This window comes from Macaca thibetana, chromosome 3 (assembly GCF_024542745.1).
Source record: "Macaca thibetana thibetana isolate TM-01 chromosome 3, ASM2454274v1, whole genome shotgun sequence".
Lineage (NCBI taxonomy): Eukaryota > Metazoa > Chordata > Mammalia > Primates > Cercopithecidae > Macaca > Macaca thibetana.
This window is the reverse complement of record NC_065580.1, coordinates 64,382,708-64,400,385: the sequence shown is the minus strand read 5'-3', so window position 1 is coordinate 64,400,385 and position 17,678 is coordinate 64,382,708. Positions and strand designations below refer to the sequence as shown.

Sequence of the window (17,678 nt, the reverse complement as noted above, 5' to 3'; positions counted from 1 at the left end):
CCACCCCCACCCCTACCCAACATCCTGACTAACATTAGGGAACATGGATCCTTACTCCCTTCTTCTCCTTCCCTTATGTTTTTCTCACTCCCCTTCCTTCCATCTTCTTCCTCTCTCTAACCTGCCTTTTTCTCTTTTCTCTTTGTCCTCCCCTTCTCCTGCCTCCACTTTTCCCCCTCTTCCTCTTACTTCCCTTCTTCCTCCTTCTCACCATCCCTTCTCTCCTCCTCCTCACCATCCCTTCTCTCCTCCTCCTTTTCCTTCTCCTTTCTTCTTCGTTCTTCTCTCCTTTCTCTCTCTTCTTCTCCTTGACATTCCCCTTCTCTCTTTTCTTTCTTTCTGTCTCTGGTGAAACAGAACATGCATTTTACACAAATAACAGAACAAAGAAGTTTGGTATGCAGTAATGGCAACATATTTCCCCTTTCAAGAATTCCTGTTTATCAGAACTATCAGAGACATGATTAGCTACAAAGAATGCAACATGTTATAATTACCAAGAATGACTTCAGTGCTGAAAGCTCCCTTTCAGCAGAGGTTAGGCAAAGAAAATTTGTGGTCATTGAGGTTGTGTCAGTTAAGTACTAATTACACAATCCATTCCTCATTATGACATTTAGCTTTTCATTTTTTTTGTGTCTATTCTAAAGAGGGACTCTTAATTATGATACTTATTTGAATTACTTGTGGGGAGAAGAGAAAGAGGAATCGCTTATTATTATTTATTGAAAAGGGAAGCTGATGCATGTGCAATTATTAATTCAGAAGAATTTGCCCTATTTTATATTCAAGTATTCAGCATCAGCTTACCAAAGTAAATTGAGTTATCCTTTCTTCAACTGAGATAAATTTTCAAAATCTGAATGTGAAATTTATGAAACAATACATTCTGATATTAAACAACAAACATCTTTGGTGTCATGCTGTAAAATTTGTATATGTTAAATAGCATCTACTGCTGTACTCCTAAAAGCTCTGTGTACTTTTTTCTCCCTCTCAGATGAGTACCTCTACTCTGGAACAGCCTCTGATTTCCTTGGCAAAGATACTGCATTCACTCGATCCCTTGGGCCTACTCATGACCACCACTACATCAGAACAGACATTTCAGAGCATTACTGGCTCAATGGTTAGTGATTTTTTTGTTGTTTGCTTTTGATTGTCTTGCCTTTGGTTTAAGATAGATAAGAAGTGCATTATTATTCATTCAAATGTATTTTGGAATAATTGATTTAGCTCAACATTATAAAATACATTTGAAATAATTCCTCACTAAGAAAATCTCCAAACCCTTTTGTTTATATAGTAATACATAATATTTATTGAGTGTGTGCTATTCCTCAACACTCTTCTATGCTCTAATTAATATTTTACATATTTACAATGACATCTGGGATGTATGATTATTTTATTCTTTAATACGCATAAACTGTTATACTATAAAAATACTAAGTACGGAGAAGTAATTTGGTCAAGGTCTTACAACTTGTCAGATGCAGAGTGAGAATTCAAGCAGGCAGTCTTACTCTTGCAGTCTTTGTAGAGACCAAGGCATGTACTGTCTGTTAGCCCAATGAACTGGGGTTAGATTATAATGGTAACTTCTGTTGCTTAAAAAAATATATATTTGGGTTAAGACACTTCTCTTCAAAATTTTAAGCATATTAATACTGACATATTTTTGTCTGATTACCATTTTATTTAAGAATCATACAATATTTTGAGTTTATTTTTTTAAAAAAAACATAAGAGTCTTATAAGTGAATTTATTTAATTAATCCAAGGAACACTACAAGGCATTCAACTCCACCCCACTCCCCACTACCGCCTTACAACAGATCAAATTTTATCATGATTCTGTAACATATGACTTTATTCCATTGCGTGGCAGAATGACTTAACACTATAATTTAAGCAGGCAGGCATTTTTCATTCCCATAATAAATATTGGACCTTAGTGAGGGATGCCAGGGTAGAGATTTCCTAGGGGCTATCTCTTTATCTCTCAGTGCCTTTTAAGCAGTGACAACATAAACAAAAGGAAAAACACTTTGAAAACATTTCTTTAGTCAAAAACTCCAGATCTATTTGTTTATACAACAATGTGTTTCTCATCAGCCAAAAAAGTACCCTTAATAGGTAGTCTTAAAAGGGAAAACAAATATAGAATATCCAGGACTATGTGATTACCCATTAATTTCTTGACACACATGAAAAGCAAAGCTATCTTTTTGTGCATTGTCAGATATTTGTGGAATTATTTGGTTTGAGAGTAAGTTCTTAGATGTCACCTATAGAATAGCTTAGACACCTATTTGAGTAAAAAGATATTTTATGGCTTAAAATGAAGTATAAGATTGTATCTCTGTATTGGGATGGCAAATATCACGTTTCTCCTCATCTAAAAGACAATAGTATTTTTTTCCATTACTGTAACATATTCATTAATATGTCAGCAGCATTGTCAATACAATAAATGTAGGAAATATGCATTCAACTCTTATTTGCCAAGATATGCTATTTTTAGTGCTGTATGAAGAAGATTAGAGATTAGGAAGACTTTGAATTGGTTTAACAATTTGCTTAATAAATAACTTCTGAGACCCTATTGGGTGCTACTCTACCCTTGTGGCCTGCATAGATAGATAGGGGAGGGTCACTGACCTCACAGATGATGAATGCCTTGCTCAGCCTGAAGCATAAAGCGAGAGTGGCAGACAAGGCTACAAAGCTGTAAATATTATCTTGAAATCATGATGGCTTACTTTTTAATCAAGGAGTCAGAACTTTGTTTTTCTAAAGGTAACTTACGAAAACAATAGCATGTTTTATAATAGCATGAATGGAAGACTGAAGAAGGATGAGGACAGAGAGACAAGAGGCCATTGCATGAAACTAGGGAAATGAAAAAGGGACAGCAACAAAGGTAGTGGAAGTGGGGATGGGCATGAGAATATACTGCAAAGAATATTTGAGAGAGAATACACTGGCTTGTAAATAGAAGAATCCAAGGACACGAGGCAGGACTCAAGAGATTTGGATGCTGGGAAAATTTGCAATTAAAGAAGCCAGTAGAATGGAAGAAATTGAAGGTAGGAGAAAAGACATATGGTAGAGGAAGTCTCAGTTGACCAAATTCAAGTAAATAATTATGATGCAGAAAAACTGACTTTTATGATTCTAGGAGATTCAAGGCAGACTGCTTAGCAGTTAAAAGTCAGGGTGATCATATGACCTACTTTGTCCAGGACATTTTCAGTTTTCTTCTGTTCTTTTACTCTTAAAAGTGTCCCAGTTTGGACCAAAATTATAGCTTTGTTTCCGTGGAATTTATTTATTTGTGCTTAATTCCTGAATGGTGACTTTGATCAAACTTTAATGTCCATTCAAATTATTTGTCTGTAAATATGGAATCTATTAACAACAGAATCTATTCACAGGGTATTATAAGGATTAAATTAAATCATATTGGGAAGTCTATTAGAAGACAATTTTAAGAGCTGAATTAATGTCAATCTCATCGTGATCATTATTATTCCTGAAGGCAGCGGTGGGAGGTAGAAGTGGGGCTAAAACCTGAATTCCGTGTGATTCTCTACCATCTCTTTAGCATTTTGTATTATTGACCGTCTTTTCATTCTCTCCCTCTACACCTCATAATTCTGTGAGCTCATCCATCCGAATAGTTTCCACTGTTTCCTGTGTTCCAGTGTTTCCTAAAATTGTATTTCCAACCTTTTCCTGTAACTAAGTGGCCTTAAAAATAATTTATTTGGATGACTTCCATTTTCATTCTAGATTAAAAGAAAAAAGATTATTGTTTTATATAAAAATCAAGATATGTAAGCCTTAGTTTTGACTGTGCTGTTAAATTGCTTTAAGGTTTTTACAAGTGGTTTAATGACCCTTTGTTTTAATTGGATCTAAAGTCTAAAATCTTGTGAATGTTATAGATATTGCTTCTTCTTTCAAATCTGTCCTTCAATATCCATTTCCTAATTTTTATCTATTTTAACTTTCTTAACTTCATCCACCCAGTTACCTTGGAGCTATCTTTGATTCCTTCCTCTTCTTCCTCTCCTTTATCTAATCTATTGCTAAGAGCTTTTACTTCTTTGAAAATATCTGCTGACTTTGTTATTTCTATGGTTACTATTTTCCTATAGGGCTTTCATTACTTCATCTCTGCTTTATTACCACCATTTTATTGTTTACTAACAGCTCTCCCCATTTCTCTTTTCCCATTCAAATTTATTTTATATAATATCCATGCTAGTCCTTTCTTTGGCACTTTTAAAGTGCTATTTTATTTGACTGTTATAATCCTGAGAGAATTACTATTTGCACTGTTTTACATTTGGTGATATATTAGATGTCAGATAATAGTTCGTAGTTAAACAGCTAGTAGAGGTTTACAGCTAGTAGAGGTGAGATTGAAGCTCGAATATGTGTATCTAGCCCCCGACATTGTATCATTTCCGTTGTATGATACAGTTCATCAGCTCAAAATCCGCTCTTTTGATGGCATATCCCCAGCTCTTTGCAGCCTCACTACAAACTGGGCCATATGTGCATGCCATGTAGGGCAACAGCAAACCAAGGATGTGGGTCTGGTAGCAGGAATTAGGACAGATAGAGAAAATGGAGTTCAGCAAGCAATGAGGGAGACCTATGCAGTCTGGCTGGAGCCAGGGAAAGCAGGGAAAGTGCAAGCAGCCAGTCAGATGTTTGCTGAGGGAAAGGCAGGCCAGAGCTAGAAGACCACAATGCTTCAGGAGACTCAGTCATTCAGGAGTTCCCCAGTCCACAGAAACTAGGGCAGAGTAAGGGGAGAAATTATAGAAACGATGATATTCTTATAATGAAGAGGGATCTGATGGACTTAGACAAAATATTGGCTTGCTAAGAGGATGTTTCTGTCCTTTATGAGAAATGGCCATTTTCCAGATACAGTCAGCCTAAGGTCCAAAGTCAATGGGGTCATCTGTCTGGAGTCAGGAGTGGGAGTGGAGAGAATACAGATGAACTGCGACAACTGAATATTTAACTGTTAAGATGCAGTTTCTAAAGAATTATCATTTTTAATATGATGCTACATGAATCTTTTATAAATCCATTTTTATCACTGAAGCACTTAGGGAGTTTAAAATTCTTGATACATGTGTGCATGCCATATTGTGTTCTGTGCCCCACTTGGCATTAACCAGAGTGAGATCAGCTAACCACTTAACAGTATAAGGATCCTTCTCAGAATTATTCTAGGACTGTTTAATCCAGTTTCAAGATTTAAGAAGTAGGAATCCTGATTCCTTCCTTAAGATACTAATCCATCTAGCAAATACCTTACGAGGAGGATACAAAATGGCAAAGATGAAATTTTTTCATCTTTGAGGCAGTTTTCATTTGAAGTTGTAAAAAGTGTTTTTTACAGTACTTTTATGGGCATTTCTAAATGAAGACTGATGGTTCCACACTTTGATTTATCAACTTAATCTTAAAACATATAGGAAATAGGAATATAGATGCAAACTAGGGTGTTTACTCAAATGCAGTTGAGCTTTTGTTACAATTTTAGGATAAAACTAAGAAGTGTGACCACTTGGAAGATGAAAGAGAGCAATAACGCCTCAGATGCAAGCAGATGTTTTTGTTTTCTTTCTTGGAATAGATGAGAACTTTTGTTTTAAAGTTTCATTTTTAACATATGGAGACAGTTTTCATTTGAAGTTTCTCTTGGGGTGATCTGTTGTCTGTAAACTCTCCTTCCACATGAAAGGAGAACATTAAAAAATAGTAATAGGAAAATGAGACTATAAGAAGTAGTAAAAGGAAGTTAGGAACTTACTGTCGGTTCAATAATGCTAGTGTGCTCATCTGGGTGAAAAGAGGTTTATAGGGAGAAAGGGAAGTAGTGTGTGCTGCAGGCCACATGAGTTTATGCCATTTTCTTTTGGCAGTGCCTCTTGGTGTCATGCTAGAAGTTCATCTGAAAATGCATGATTTCAAACTGCATTCCTTTTGGGGCATGTACTTAAATGCCAAATGGAGAAAATGTGCTATAATAAAGCCCAGGTGCCTAATGGTATAATTTTAAATTGTTGAATTCATCAAGTATGCACTGATTAAATGATACCTCTTTTTATCCAAATTTGGCAACAAATCAGGAAGAGCTTCTGTCATAAAATACTAACATCAGAGTTCTAAGACTGGACCTCAACAGAATCTACAAGAAAGGAATTCTGTTCTTGCAACTTGTATTTATTTTTAACTCTCAAGTATGTTTCCTGTTTAAATCACAGAATAAAGCACTATTTGATACTAACTCTTTTTCTTATAATTAAATTTCTTTATACAATAAACATTTAGCTTTAACACCTCCAGTATTCCCCTCTAAAACATTTTTTACAGTGCTGGCAAGAGAACCAATATTTAAAAGAGAGTTCAATAAAATCAATAATGACTGAATAAACAAATAAGACTATCTATGGTATACATTAGTTGAAAGGTAAAATCAATATCGCTTGGAAAATTATCCATGCTCTTTCCTTCTCTCACCTCATTGATGTCATACTGAAATTTCTGAAACGTAGACTGGTGTCATAGCCTACCTATTGGCCATTTCAAATAGCCATACCTGTCAACACTTGGATGATTTTTTTCATATCCTAAATGGATTGTCCTATGCATTTCTACAATATGACAATGAATTGCCATATTTATTTATACTCTTTTTAGACATCTTTTATCTTTCTATTCTATTTTATTATTCTGCTCTTTTTCTTTTAATTGAACTGTGAAAATAAGTGAACAGAAATCAGTTCATGGAACCTCTTCTCCCATTTGAGTGACTGAGGAAAGCTTTATAAGCGACTCTTTCCTTCATATTGGTATCCCTTTTAACTGTTATGTTTTCCTGTTTCAAATCACTGAGTTCTAATTTTTTTTCTCTCTCTCTAGAGAGGAGATTCTATACACTTTGTACCTTTATGTTATTTTTTAAATTATAAATTCAATTCAATCATTTTGTAGGTTTGACAGGACACTAAAATTTCAAGGGCCATCATGCTGCATGTGTAATTTCTATATTAATTATATGTAAGTGCCACGATAAATTCTACTAATGTTAATACCAATTTTAATCCCACATATTTGTGAAGATAAGGAAAGCCCATCATTTCCTATAATTTCTGCATAGTTTCAGTTTTATATATTTTCCCATTTATATTACTTAAGAATTTATTATTAAGTCACCATACCACTCTGTCCATCCATACAACTGTATTACTGACCTTGAGTTAATGAGTCTAAATGTATCTTTTTCCCATTCCATGTGTACATAGGGTTTTATTTATTTTTGTATTTGTATATGTTTGAAATACACATGGCAGTCCAGCTAGAGAATTCCATCCAGTTTGGCAGCACTGGATTTAAACATCTGTAAATTCAAAAAGTTCTGTAGATTCTTATTCATCCCTGGTCTGTGTTTGTGGGAACCCACAGTTGGTTGTTTTTCTCTGTTCATTGTTGTAATATCATTTCAAGTCAATGGGAAAATCATGGCTAGGCATTCTCCTTAGCCATGTCTTGACCATTTGTCAATATTTCCTTAATCCAGATTATACTTGGTTTGATATAGAGTGTCAGTTGTTATTAATTCTTGTATTAATTCAATAGTTTTCTTTTTTTGCACTAAGTTCCTTGAATATAATAATTAAATACATTATTTCTCTGTTTTCTTAAATTTCAGAAACCCGAATCTCACATTTATAGAACAATTTGATCCCACAAAGAGTTCCTTTTTTTTTTTCTTTTGAGACAGTCTCGCTCTGTCACCCAGGCTGGAGTGTAGTGGTGCGATCTCTGCTCACTGCAAGCTCCACCTCCCAGATTCACGCCATTCTCCTGCCTCAGCCTCCTGAGTAGCTGGGACTACAGGTACCCACCACCAGACCTGGCTAATTTTTCGTATTTTCAGTAGAGACGGGGTTTCACCGTGTTAGCCAGGATGGTCTCGATCTCCTGACCTGGTGATCTGCCAGCCTCGGCCTCCCAAAGTGCTGGGATTACAGGTGTGAGCCACACCAAGAGTTGCTTTTTAAAAGAAAACATATTTAAATAAAAAATCTGAAGTACTGGTTTGAGATTTAAAAAAAAAAGATTTTTACTTTGCTCAGTAATTAAAACCAAGTGTTTCTGATTTACTAATAATTTGAAAGAGGGCCGGGGCGGGGGTGGGGGGAGACGTTGAATGGAATTGTTAATGGACCTTGACAATTTGAGATTAGTTAGAAAAAAATAAATAAATAAATACTTTATGTGATTTTCTAAAGTTTTATTTTTATATGTTTTTGAAAAACCATACCAAAGTGGGGTTATCAAGAATATAAAAAGTCCATTGAAGTTCTAAATTACCAACAAAACAAACAAAACAAAACAGGAAAATAATATAGAATAAGGAGAAGAAAGTTCATGAATGTATTTCCCTCCTCTGTTTTCCTTTCAAAGCTTTGCATTAAAGCAAAGAAGAGATTGGATGGGAGACACACGGCCAACCCAGAGAGGCTGAGACTTTTTGTTGTTGTTGTTGTTGTTGTTTTGTTTTGTTTTGTTTTGTTTGAGACGTAGTCTCCCTCTCTGCCCAGGCTGGAGTGACCTGGTGTGATCTCGGCTCCCTGCAACCTGTGCTTTCCGGGTTCAAGGGATTCTCATGCCTTAGCCTCCCAAGTAGCTGGGATTACAGATGTGCACAACCATGCCCGGCTAATTTTTGTATTTTTAGTAGACAAGGTTTCACCATATTGGCCAGGCTGGTCTCAAACTACTGACCTCAAGTGATCCACCCACCCCAGGCTCCCCAAAGTGCTGGGATTATAAGCATGAGCCACCACACCCAACCCCAACATTAACTTTTGTTTATTGAAAAAGGCTACTGTGAAGCTTTCTTTAATGGGATATTGGCCAATTACTGTGCATTTGCAGGAGAGTGATTTTCATAACACATGGGGCACACAGCAATCAGAGCTCTAGGCAAAACTCTAGAAAAGGCAATATTGATCTTTTTCACCCCCCGCCAATTTATTTTTCTTTTAAACCTTTTTGGCTTCTCTTCTCTCTTCCTTCTACTTCTTAAAAAATCAGTGCTCTGTGCTTCTTTCCAGGTGCCACACATTTCCTACTTAAAGTCTTTCCTTGATTTCTCAATAACCATACTGTCTGTCTTCTTTGCTTTAATCCAATTATTTCTGAACTAATAACGTCCTATTACACATCTGTTACCTGGTTAATTCACAGTTATTTAAAACCAAGACTTAAAATGCCCAATAACTCTTAAACAAGGATTTAGAAACCCAAATAGATTTGTCACTGATACAGTGAAAAGAGGTTTATCATATTGCAAACATTTTTACACTGTACATATATTATGGCCATCTTTCCAGGTCAGTACATACAGATCTAGTAAATTTTTAATAATGACATACTGTTTTTACAAGTACATGGATGTACTAAATTTTCTATTAACCCCTCTGTATTGTCATCATAATGATAATGCTTATCAGCCCCATAACTATCTTAATAATAAATCACATTTATTAAACACCTATTGTAAAATCAGCCTTTGCCTGATGCTAAATGCTATACATATATATATATATGCTGTGTATATATATATGCTATATACATTTCAGTATGACATCAATGAGGTGGGAGGAGGAAAAAGCATGGATATTTTTTGAAGTGCTATTTATTTTACCTTTTAACTAATATATACCATAAATAGCCTTATTCTGTTTATTCAGTCATTGTTGATTTTATAGAACTCTGGTAAACATTGGCTTTTGTATTGTAAAAAATTGTTTTGGGGGGAATACTGGAGGTGTTAAAGCTAAATGTTTGTTGTATAAAGCTATATATATAAATGCTATATATTTATATATAGATATAAATAATATATATTATATATAAATGCTATATATGCTATATATATTAAATGCTATATATAAATGCTATATATAGCATATATACACATATAAAAAGGAATTTAATGCTTATATAGATGCTTTATGTATATAAATGCTATATATACACACATATAAATTCACTTGGTAATAATATAAATTATCTTATTAGGTAGATGACATTGGTAGTCTTATATTACATATGAGTAAATTGAGTCATTGAAAAGGTAAATAATGTGTCAAAAGTCACCACTCCAATAAGTGGCAGAGAAAAGATATACACTCAGAAAGTTTATCTAGAGCCTGTACTGCTATATTGAACTTGAACCAAACACTATTGGTTGTTTCCATTTTTATACCCCTAGGGCAATTACACAAAATTCATCAAAGTATTAATACATCACAATATGTCAAAATCAGTGCTAGATATTTACTATTTCCTAAGCCTTTTATGAAAGACATGGTGGTTACTTGAGCTTCCCAGAGTCGCAGCTGCTGCATGTGTTGCCCCAGCCTGGACTTGCTTCTGACTTCACCTCCTCCTTCCTTTGCCCTCCACCTTCCAGCTCAGGGATCGCTTCCCTCAGGGCTGTGTTCTCTGAGTAGAATGTGGTAGATGGTGGATCATAAAAGTAAATACCTTTCTGGGGTACAGAAAAAGTTAAGAGAGGATTAACCTGAACTAATCATTCAATGTGTTCCCTGGCACCTAGCTAACCCAGGCTCCAGACTGAACCCCTAACACTGACCACAGACTGGGCCCTCTAACCTTGGCCACCATATGATTGTTATTTGTGGCCGGACACTAAGTAAGAAGATTTCTTAGGGTGTGTTTTTTTTATTGTATTTTGGGTTCTGGGGTACATGTGAAGAACATGCAGGTTTGTTGCATAGGTATATATGTGCCGTGGTGGTTTGCTGCACTCATCAACCTATCATCTATATTGGGTATTTCTCGTGATGCTATCCCTCCCCTAGTCCCCCACCCCTAGACGGGCCCTGGTGTGTGATGTTCTCCTCCTCCTCCCTGTGTCCGTGTGTTCTCGTTGTTCGGCTCACACCTGTGGGTGGGAGAGTGCGGTGTTTGGTTTTCTGTTCTTGTGTTGGTTTGCTGAGAGTGATGGTTTCCAGCTTCATTCATGTCCCTGCAAAGGACATGGAACAGCCCTTCATGCTAAAAGCTCTCAATAAACTAGGTATTGATGAAATGTATCTCAAAATAATAAGAGCTATTTATGACAAACCCACAGCCAATATCATACTGAATGGGCAAAAACCGGAAGCATTCTCTTTGAAAACCAGCATAAGACAAGGATGCCCTCTCTCACCACTCCTATTCAACATAGTATTGGAAGTTCTGGCCACGGCAATCAGCAAAAGAAAGAAATAAAGGGTATACTCAATTAGGAAAAGAATATTTAAAAAACAAAAGTTATTGCCTCACAGAAATCTTATCATGCCCCACCAATAGAGACATAATTCAAAGGACACATCCTATCTAACTGATTATAAACTCAACAGTATATACTTTTACCAACTGTAATTTATAATCCATCAGTAAAAGATAGGAGGATGAGAGGCAGAGAGGGGCAGCAACAGAATCTCTTATGTAGGTGAACAAATAAATTGAAATAAACAGAGCCTACTCCACCTGGACCTCAGAACCTCATGGTCAACAATATCAACGTGCTTTTTATTATGTTTGCTAACATAACCCTGCCTCTACTCATAATGAGAAAAGAGGAACTAAGCCATGATGCCAGAATATTCATGAAACTAAATATTTATAAGCAGAACAGACAATAAATGTTTGAGAACAGTAACCTTACAAGCACTCAAATATGAAATATGCAACCTCTGCCCTTTGTTGTAGCTTTAAGTTGTGAAGAATAGTTTTAAAAATAAAATTTAGTCTCCTAATGAAAAAAAGAAAAAGAAAGACATGGTGGTTAAAAACTTCATTATATAGAAAGAGAATATAAAATCATAGTATCTCCGTATCTGAAAAGATCTACAAGTAATTTAATCTAGTCATGTTCTCACCTATTCTCTGGAATTCCTGGAGAACTTGTTCAGTACCTCTATGCTGATACATATTTATACATTGTGTCATGTTCATTTATATACAACATCTCATTTTCCACATCCTGCCCATAGTTCATTTTTTTAAAATCCTACTGCTAATTGCTTTTACATGGAAATATCACCATACTATGATGACTGGATTGTTTCAGCATCTTAATTTATAGCTTCTTTTCTTTCAAACAGGAGCAAAATTTATTGGAACTTTCCCCATACCAGACACCTACAATCCAGATGACGATAAAATATATTTCTTCTTTCGTGAATCATCTCAAGAAGGCAGTACCTCCGATAAAACCATTCTTTCTCGAGTTGGAAGAGTTTGTAAGGCAAGATATATTTATATGTTTTACTTAAAGCATATATATATATATATGTGTGTATGTGTATATACACATACATATATACATAATATATTACATACCTATATACATGCATATATACATTATATATACATAGTATATATACATAATATATTACTTAAAGCATATATATATGGAAAAAAATGCAAGGTTTAAGTCAAAGTTAATGCCCATTATTCATAAATGGTATGATTCATACTACCCTAGATGTGTAATTTTTGAGATCCAAATGTTAAAAAAGAAAAGAAAGGAAAGAAAAAGGAAAGAATTCACATTTTTCAAACATTACAGTTTGTTTTCCAACAGTGCCTGAACTGTTGCCCTGGTGTGAGTTACATATCTTTGGCAGCTTATTTCTTTTATTGAAGGGCTATTCCTTTGCCAGTGATTGCTATTCCCAGTAACATCATTGCATTGTCCTGATTCTCCTGATCCTGGAGCTTAAAATGTTTTTATATAATGTTAAATAATCTAAATGAAAGTAACTTAATGTAATCCCTAGAGTAATTTAAGTATCATCAGATGTATATTCTATATTTTTATCATCATGCACATCACATATGTAAAATTATATATCATTACATGTATCAAGCTGAAATTTTGTTATATTATTACTCTATTAAATATTTTCTAGACCTGTAATCTAGATTAGGTTCTGAGAGAAAATGAAGCAAAGAGGAAAAAACAAATAACCACAAGGAAAAATATTTATTTTGAAGAAAACTGCAATGAGTTTTTAATCTTGCTATTTTATGTAAATTATAGATAAGTACAGATACTCTATGAGAAGCTTCCATTTTTGATTGATACAAGCTTTATGGAATAATAATGCTACTATAATCATACTTTGACTTCAGTATACTATTTTTCTGCTTAGATTTGTCTCCACTGAAATAACTTTTCTTAAATATACACCTTTAGCATCAACTCAGTTATTAAGGGGAAGAGCTGTTAATAAATACTCTCAGCGGGAAGCTTTATTTGGTCTTGTACAAACTTCTCATTTTCTTCCATCTGAACCTATCACGTTTTTGTTTCAGTCTGTACCCTCAGGCTTCTGAACACTTTCGGGGACAGAAATACAAACCATCATTGCACTTAAAAGTGCTAATGAAAACATGGCTTTTGAATGAGGCCAACTTGTGAGCCCAGATCATTCTTTACCTAGTGTCCTGGCCAATAATGCTGTCTCCCACTGATCCCCTCACCCCCAGGGGACAGATTCTCCAAAAAGCATTCTCATTCTTTCAGACTCTAAGAATTCACAGTAATTTCTCTTGAAGCCTCTTGCCTAGAGATGAATGCCTGTTGTTTGGAGTAGTCCTAGTGTGTTAGTGTATTGAAGCATGCCTTATAGCAACAGTATCCTGATCCTGAAAAGCTGTGTTGTGGATTGACATTATTTGTATAAATGAGCTCTGTTAAATAAAGAATAAGGGATTTACAATCAATTAAATGAACTTCAAGAGTCACTTTCTGATGAACATACATAGCAAGTAAGTATATATTTTGTGCACCAGTTCAATGCTTATTTCTTGATAAATATAATCCATTTAACAGAAATGTATTTATAACAAAGTAATGTCTTACCCTAGTATAAATATACTGAAAGTTAATCTCAGAGGTGGAGAAATATATTAAAGAAAAATGTAGTTGCCCCATGTATAAATTCCTATATTAAAATTATAACCTATTCTCTAAACATCAACATGTAATATTTTATTTATATTATAAAAAAACACCTAGAGAACTGGAAAGGCAGAGAAAATTGTCGTAAATGAGTTTTCCAATCACACACACGCACACAAAACCTCTGAGGCCACACAGCAAGAGTCTGTCATGCTATTGTTCTTGGTTAAAAAGCTAACAAATTGTGAGATCAAAGAATATATAATGGATGAATTTACTTTTAAAAAAATAGAGGTTCTTCGTTAATTAGTGTATCTCTACTCAATCACTTTTTTAAATGAGCAAGTCTTCAGAATTTCTCACTGTACATATAATCCATTGGTCAAATGTCTACAATGTTTTGCTTCTAAATGCTTTCCTTGCAGTTTCTTAGTTGCATCACATGCTGCCCATGTTTCTAACTTAATAATCTAAGATTAAGTTGTGTCAAAAAGTGAACACTTTCAAGTGGAGATTTCACTGACAACATGAGAAATGACTGAAAATCTTTATTTAAAATATGACAAGATGTCCTACAAAACTATAACAATTTTAGCAATAGTTTAAAAAGACCTCAGCATCATTGTTGCTGTGGTATCTTATTTTCACATAAAAAAGATTATTTTGACATTATTTGAAACTTATTATTCCTTTCTGTTGTTTCTTACCCCCAACGTCATTATAATATTGTTTTTTCTTTTGACAAATAATAACAGAATGCACCTCTATGCTGTGAAACAAAATTGAGTTCAATAGATACAAGTAAAGATCTAAGAAGGAACAAATCACGTTAGAGGAAACTAAGAGTAAACTCTGTATGCTTCACTGAATTGACAAAGATTTTTTAGTAACATGAGAGTCCTTTATTCTATTTGTTCCATCAGCATATTCCCACAGAACATATTTGGAAATACTCAGGTTTTGTTGTTCTTACTGTTATAGTTGTTCATTTGTTTTCATGTTTCACTGAATACGTTAGCACAGTAAAGAACTGCTGACAATTTAAGAGCTCCCTTCATCTTACTAACTGAAAAACAATTGTTTTATTGACTTGTAAAACTCGTTTTATTGACCTGTCAAAGATATTATTATTAGACTAAGTAGTAAACTGTGATTGGTGGGGAAAAGGCTTTGGCAATAGGAAACATTATATAAAAATGGGTAAAGGATTATTCGCAGAACATGGGTAAATCTTCTCAATTTTATAACTCTTGTTTATTATTTTATCATCTCACTTTTCAACAACAGCAAGAAAATATGAAATAATTTCTGTGCAAAATGCACTCTACTAGACAATTAGTGTAAATAATCAACCACTGTCCCTTTTCTTTCAAAGTTTATAGTGGGGGCAATAGACATATCAACAAATAATCATAATGTGATGTGATAGAGTTACGAGCTGAGAACTCAAGGATTTGGTGAAGCCCAAGGACGAAGGAAGTGGTGCTTTAGTTGAGTTCTATGAGGAAGTGGAATAACACTAAGGAGTGGAGGCCAGGCATTTGAGGCGGCGTGGTGACCGTTTTTTTTTTTTTTTTTTTTTTGGTTTTGTTTTGGTTTTATTGTTTATGGAACAGTGAAATCTTGTTGTAATTGGAATTCAAGGGATGTGTCTGGGGAGCAATGACTTTTGAGATTAGAGTGGTAAATTAGTTGATAAGAAGTCATGTTTCCGGGAGGGGGGAGGGGGGAGGGATTGCATTGGGAGTTATACCTGATGTAAATGACGAGTTGATGGGTGCAGCACACCAACATGGCACAAGTATACATATGTAACAAACCTGCACGTTATGCACATGTACCCTACAACTTAAAGTATAATAATAATAAATTAAAATAAATAAATAAATAAATAAATTTTAAAAAAAATAAAAAAAAAAAAGAAGTCGTGTTTCCATGTTAGTGAGTGTGAACTCTATCCTGTAGTCAATGAGGGATTATAAAATATTTAAAGCAGAGAAGTGACAAGATAGGTAAATACAGCTAGCAGCTATTTAAAGAATGTATCTGGATCCAGAAATATTTGTGACTGGGAGAATCTGTTAGGTTGTTCCCTAAAGACAACAGGAACAAAGAGATAAGCACTAAGAGTAAGTTCAAGAGATAGTTCAGGTAGAAAGTATATGTAGATTTCTATAAAGTCCTCACTTTATTACTGCTCTTTTATTATTTGCCTGGTATGCATAGGGCTGACCAATAGAGCATTCTGGTAATGATGGTACTGTTCTACACCTGCACTATCCAATAGCCATGCTATGTAGATGTTAGTCTTCAAATATGACTGGCATGACTCATGAGCTAAATTTTTTAATGCATTTTAATTCTCTTTCTCCCATCACAGAGATTTTGATAGCCACCTTGTAGACAAGTACCCTTTTATTCTTCGTAATTGTGATTCCTAGAAGATACAGTATGGACCAGGAACATGTACACAGATACATATTTTGATATGAGACAGTAAATAACAAAAAAAAAATTATGAGCACAGATTTTTATATTTGGACATGAAGAACTTGATGTGGTTCTGAGATATGGGGACTCAATAGCCAGTTGAAAATATAACCTGAGGCTCAGTAGTCTCTGGACTAATAAATTTGAAAATTACCAGTATACTGGCAGATCTTGAAGTTATGGAAGTGCCTGACATTGCTCAGACAGATTTGTAGTGCAAGATCAAAGGGCAAGCATAGAATCCAAAGGGACAATGACATTTAAGAAATAGAAGAGAAAAATGTCTGCAAAGGCAATTTGCAGAGTGGAATGGTGTCATTGCTGAGTGGAAAAACTGGAGAAGAGTGTTGTCACAAGTCAGGGGAAAAGACTGCTTCAAGAAGAAAGCAGCTATCAAAAATGTCGCTTATCAAAAACAGGTCAAGTAAGATTACGATTAAAGACTAGGTGTTAGATTTGGCAGTAAAGATACCATCAATGACCTTTGCCTGGAGTATATGAATGTTCAACTTAAAATCAGATCTAGGTTTACATTTTGCTCTACTTCTCATTCTCTCAGTTTCTTAACCTAAACAAATGAGGACACCAGGGACCTATTGCTTCCATGACTGTTTTACCAAACAAATGTAAGGCTTTAATGAGATCATATGAATTTGGATGTGACAGAAACTGAGGAAGTTACCAAAAACAAGGGTAACTTAGATATCTAAGTTTACAAGCATGCAACAATTTACTATAAGAGATTGATGAATAAATAATGTAAATATCTGGTCACACTACAGTGAATTTAATCCCAACAATCACACATATGCACACGTTCATGTGCACGTGCATGCACACACACACACACACACACACACACACACATCATACATACATTTGGAGCCGTATCAGTGTACCTGTCCTTAGGAGTGGAAGAAGTTGGTGTTCATGGTAGTGGTGTGTGTATTTTGCGGTGTTAGGGGCAGGTTAGTTACCAAAGATAAGATACGTCATTTTATTAGTTTTAAAGGCTGGAGTTACCATTATTATTTTTCTTTATCTTTAAGAGAATTTGTGCTTTGAAGATTGATCTTATTTCTGAACACAATCAAAGTAATTTGGAGCTGTATTTGGACAAAGTTGCATAAATGATCTGAACAATGCAAATTTTGGTCAA

The 17,678-nt window shown here is 34.7% G+C and overlaps 1 protein-coding gene across 3 annotated transcripts in view; it reads left to right on the top strand.

Annotated features, from left to right (window-relative positions):
- The window catches only part of SEMA3D (semaphorin 3D), a 194,356-nt gene that overhangs the window by 120,520 nt on the left and 56,158 nt on the right, over window positions 1-17,678 (top strand). For all 3 annotated transcript variants that reach the window (XM_050785240.1, XM_050785241.1, XM_050785242.1), the window contains 2 exons: window positions 1,001-1,129; window positions 12,225-12,367. In XM_050785240.1, coding sequence (XP_050641197.1) covers window positions 1,001-1,129; window positions 12,225-12,367 — 272 coding nt within the window. The remainder of the gene's footprint in view (window positions 1-1,000; window positions 1,130-12,224; window positions 12,368-17,678) is intronic.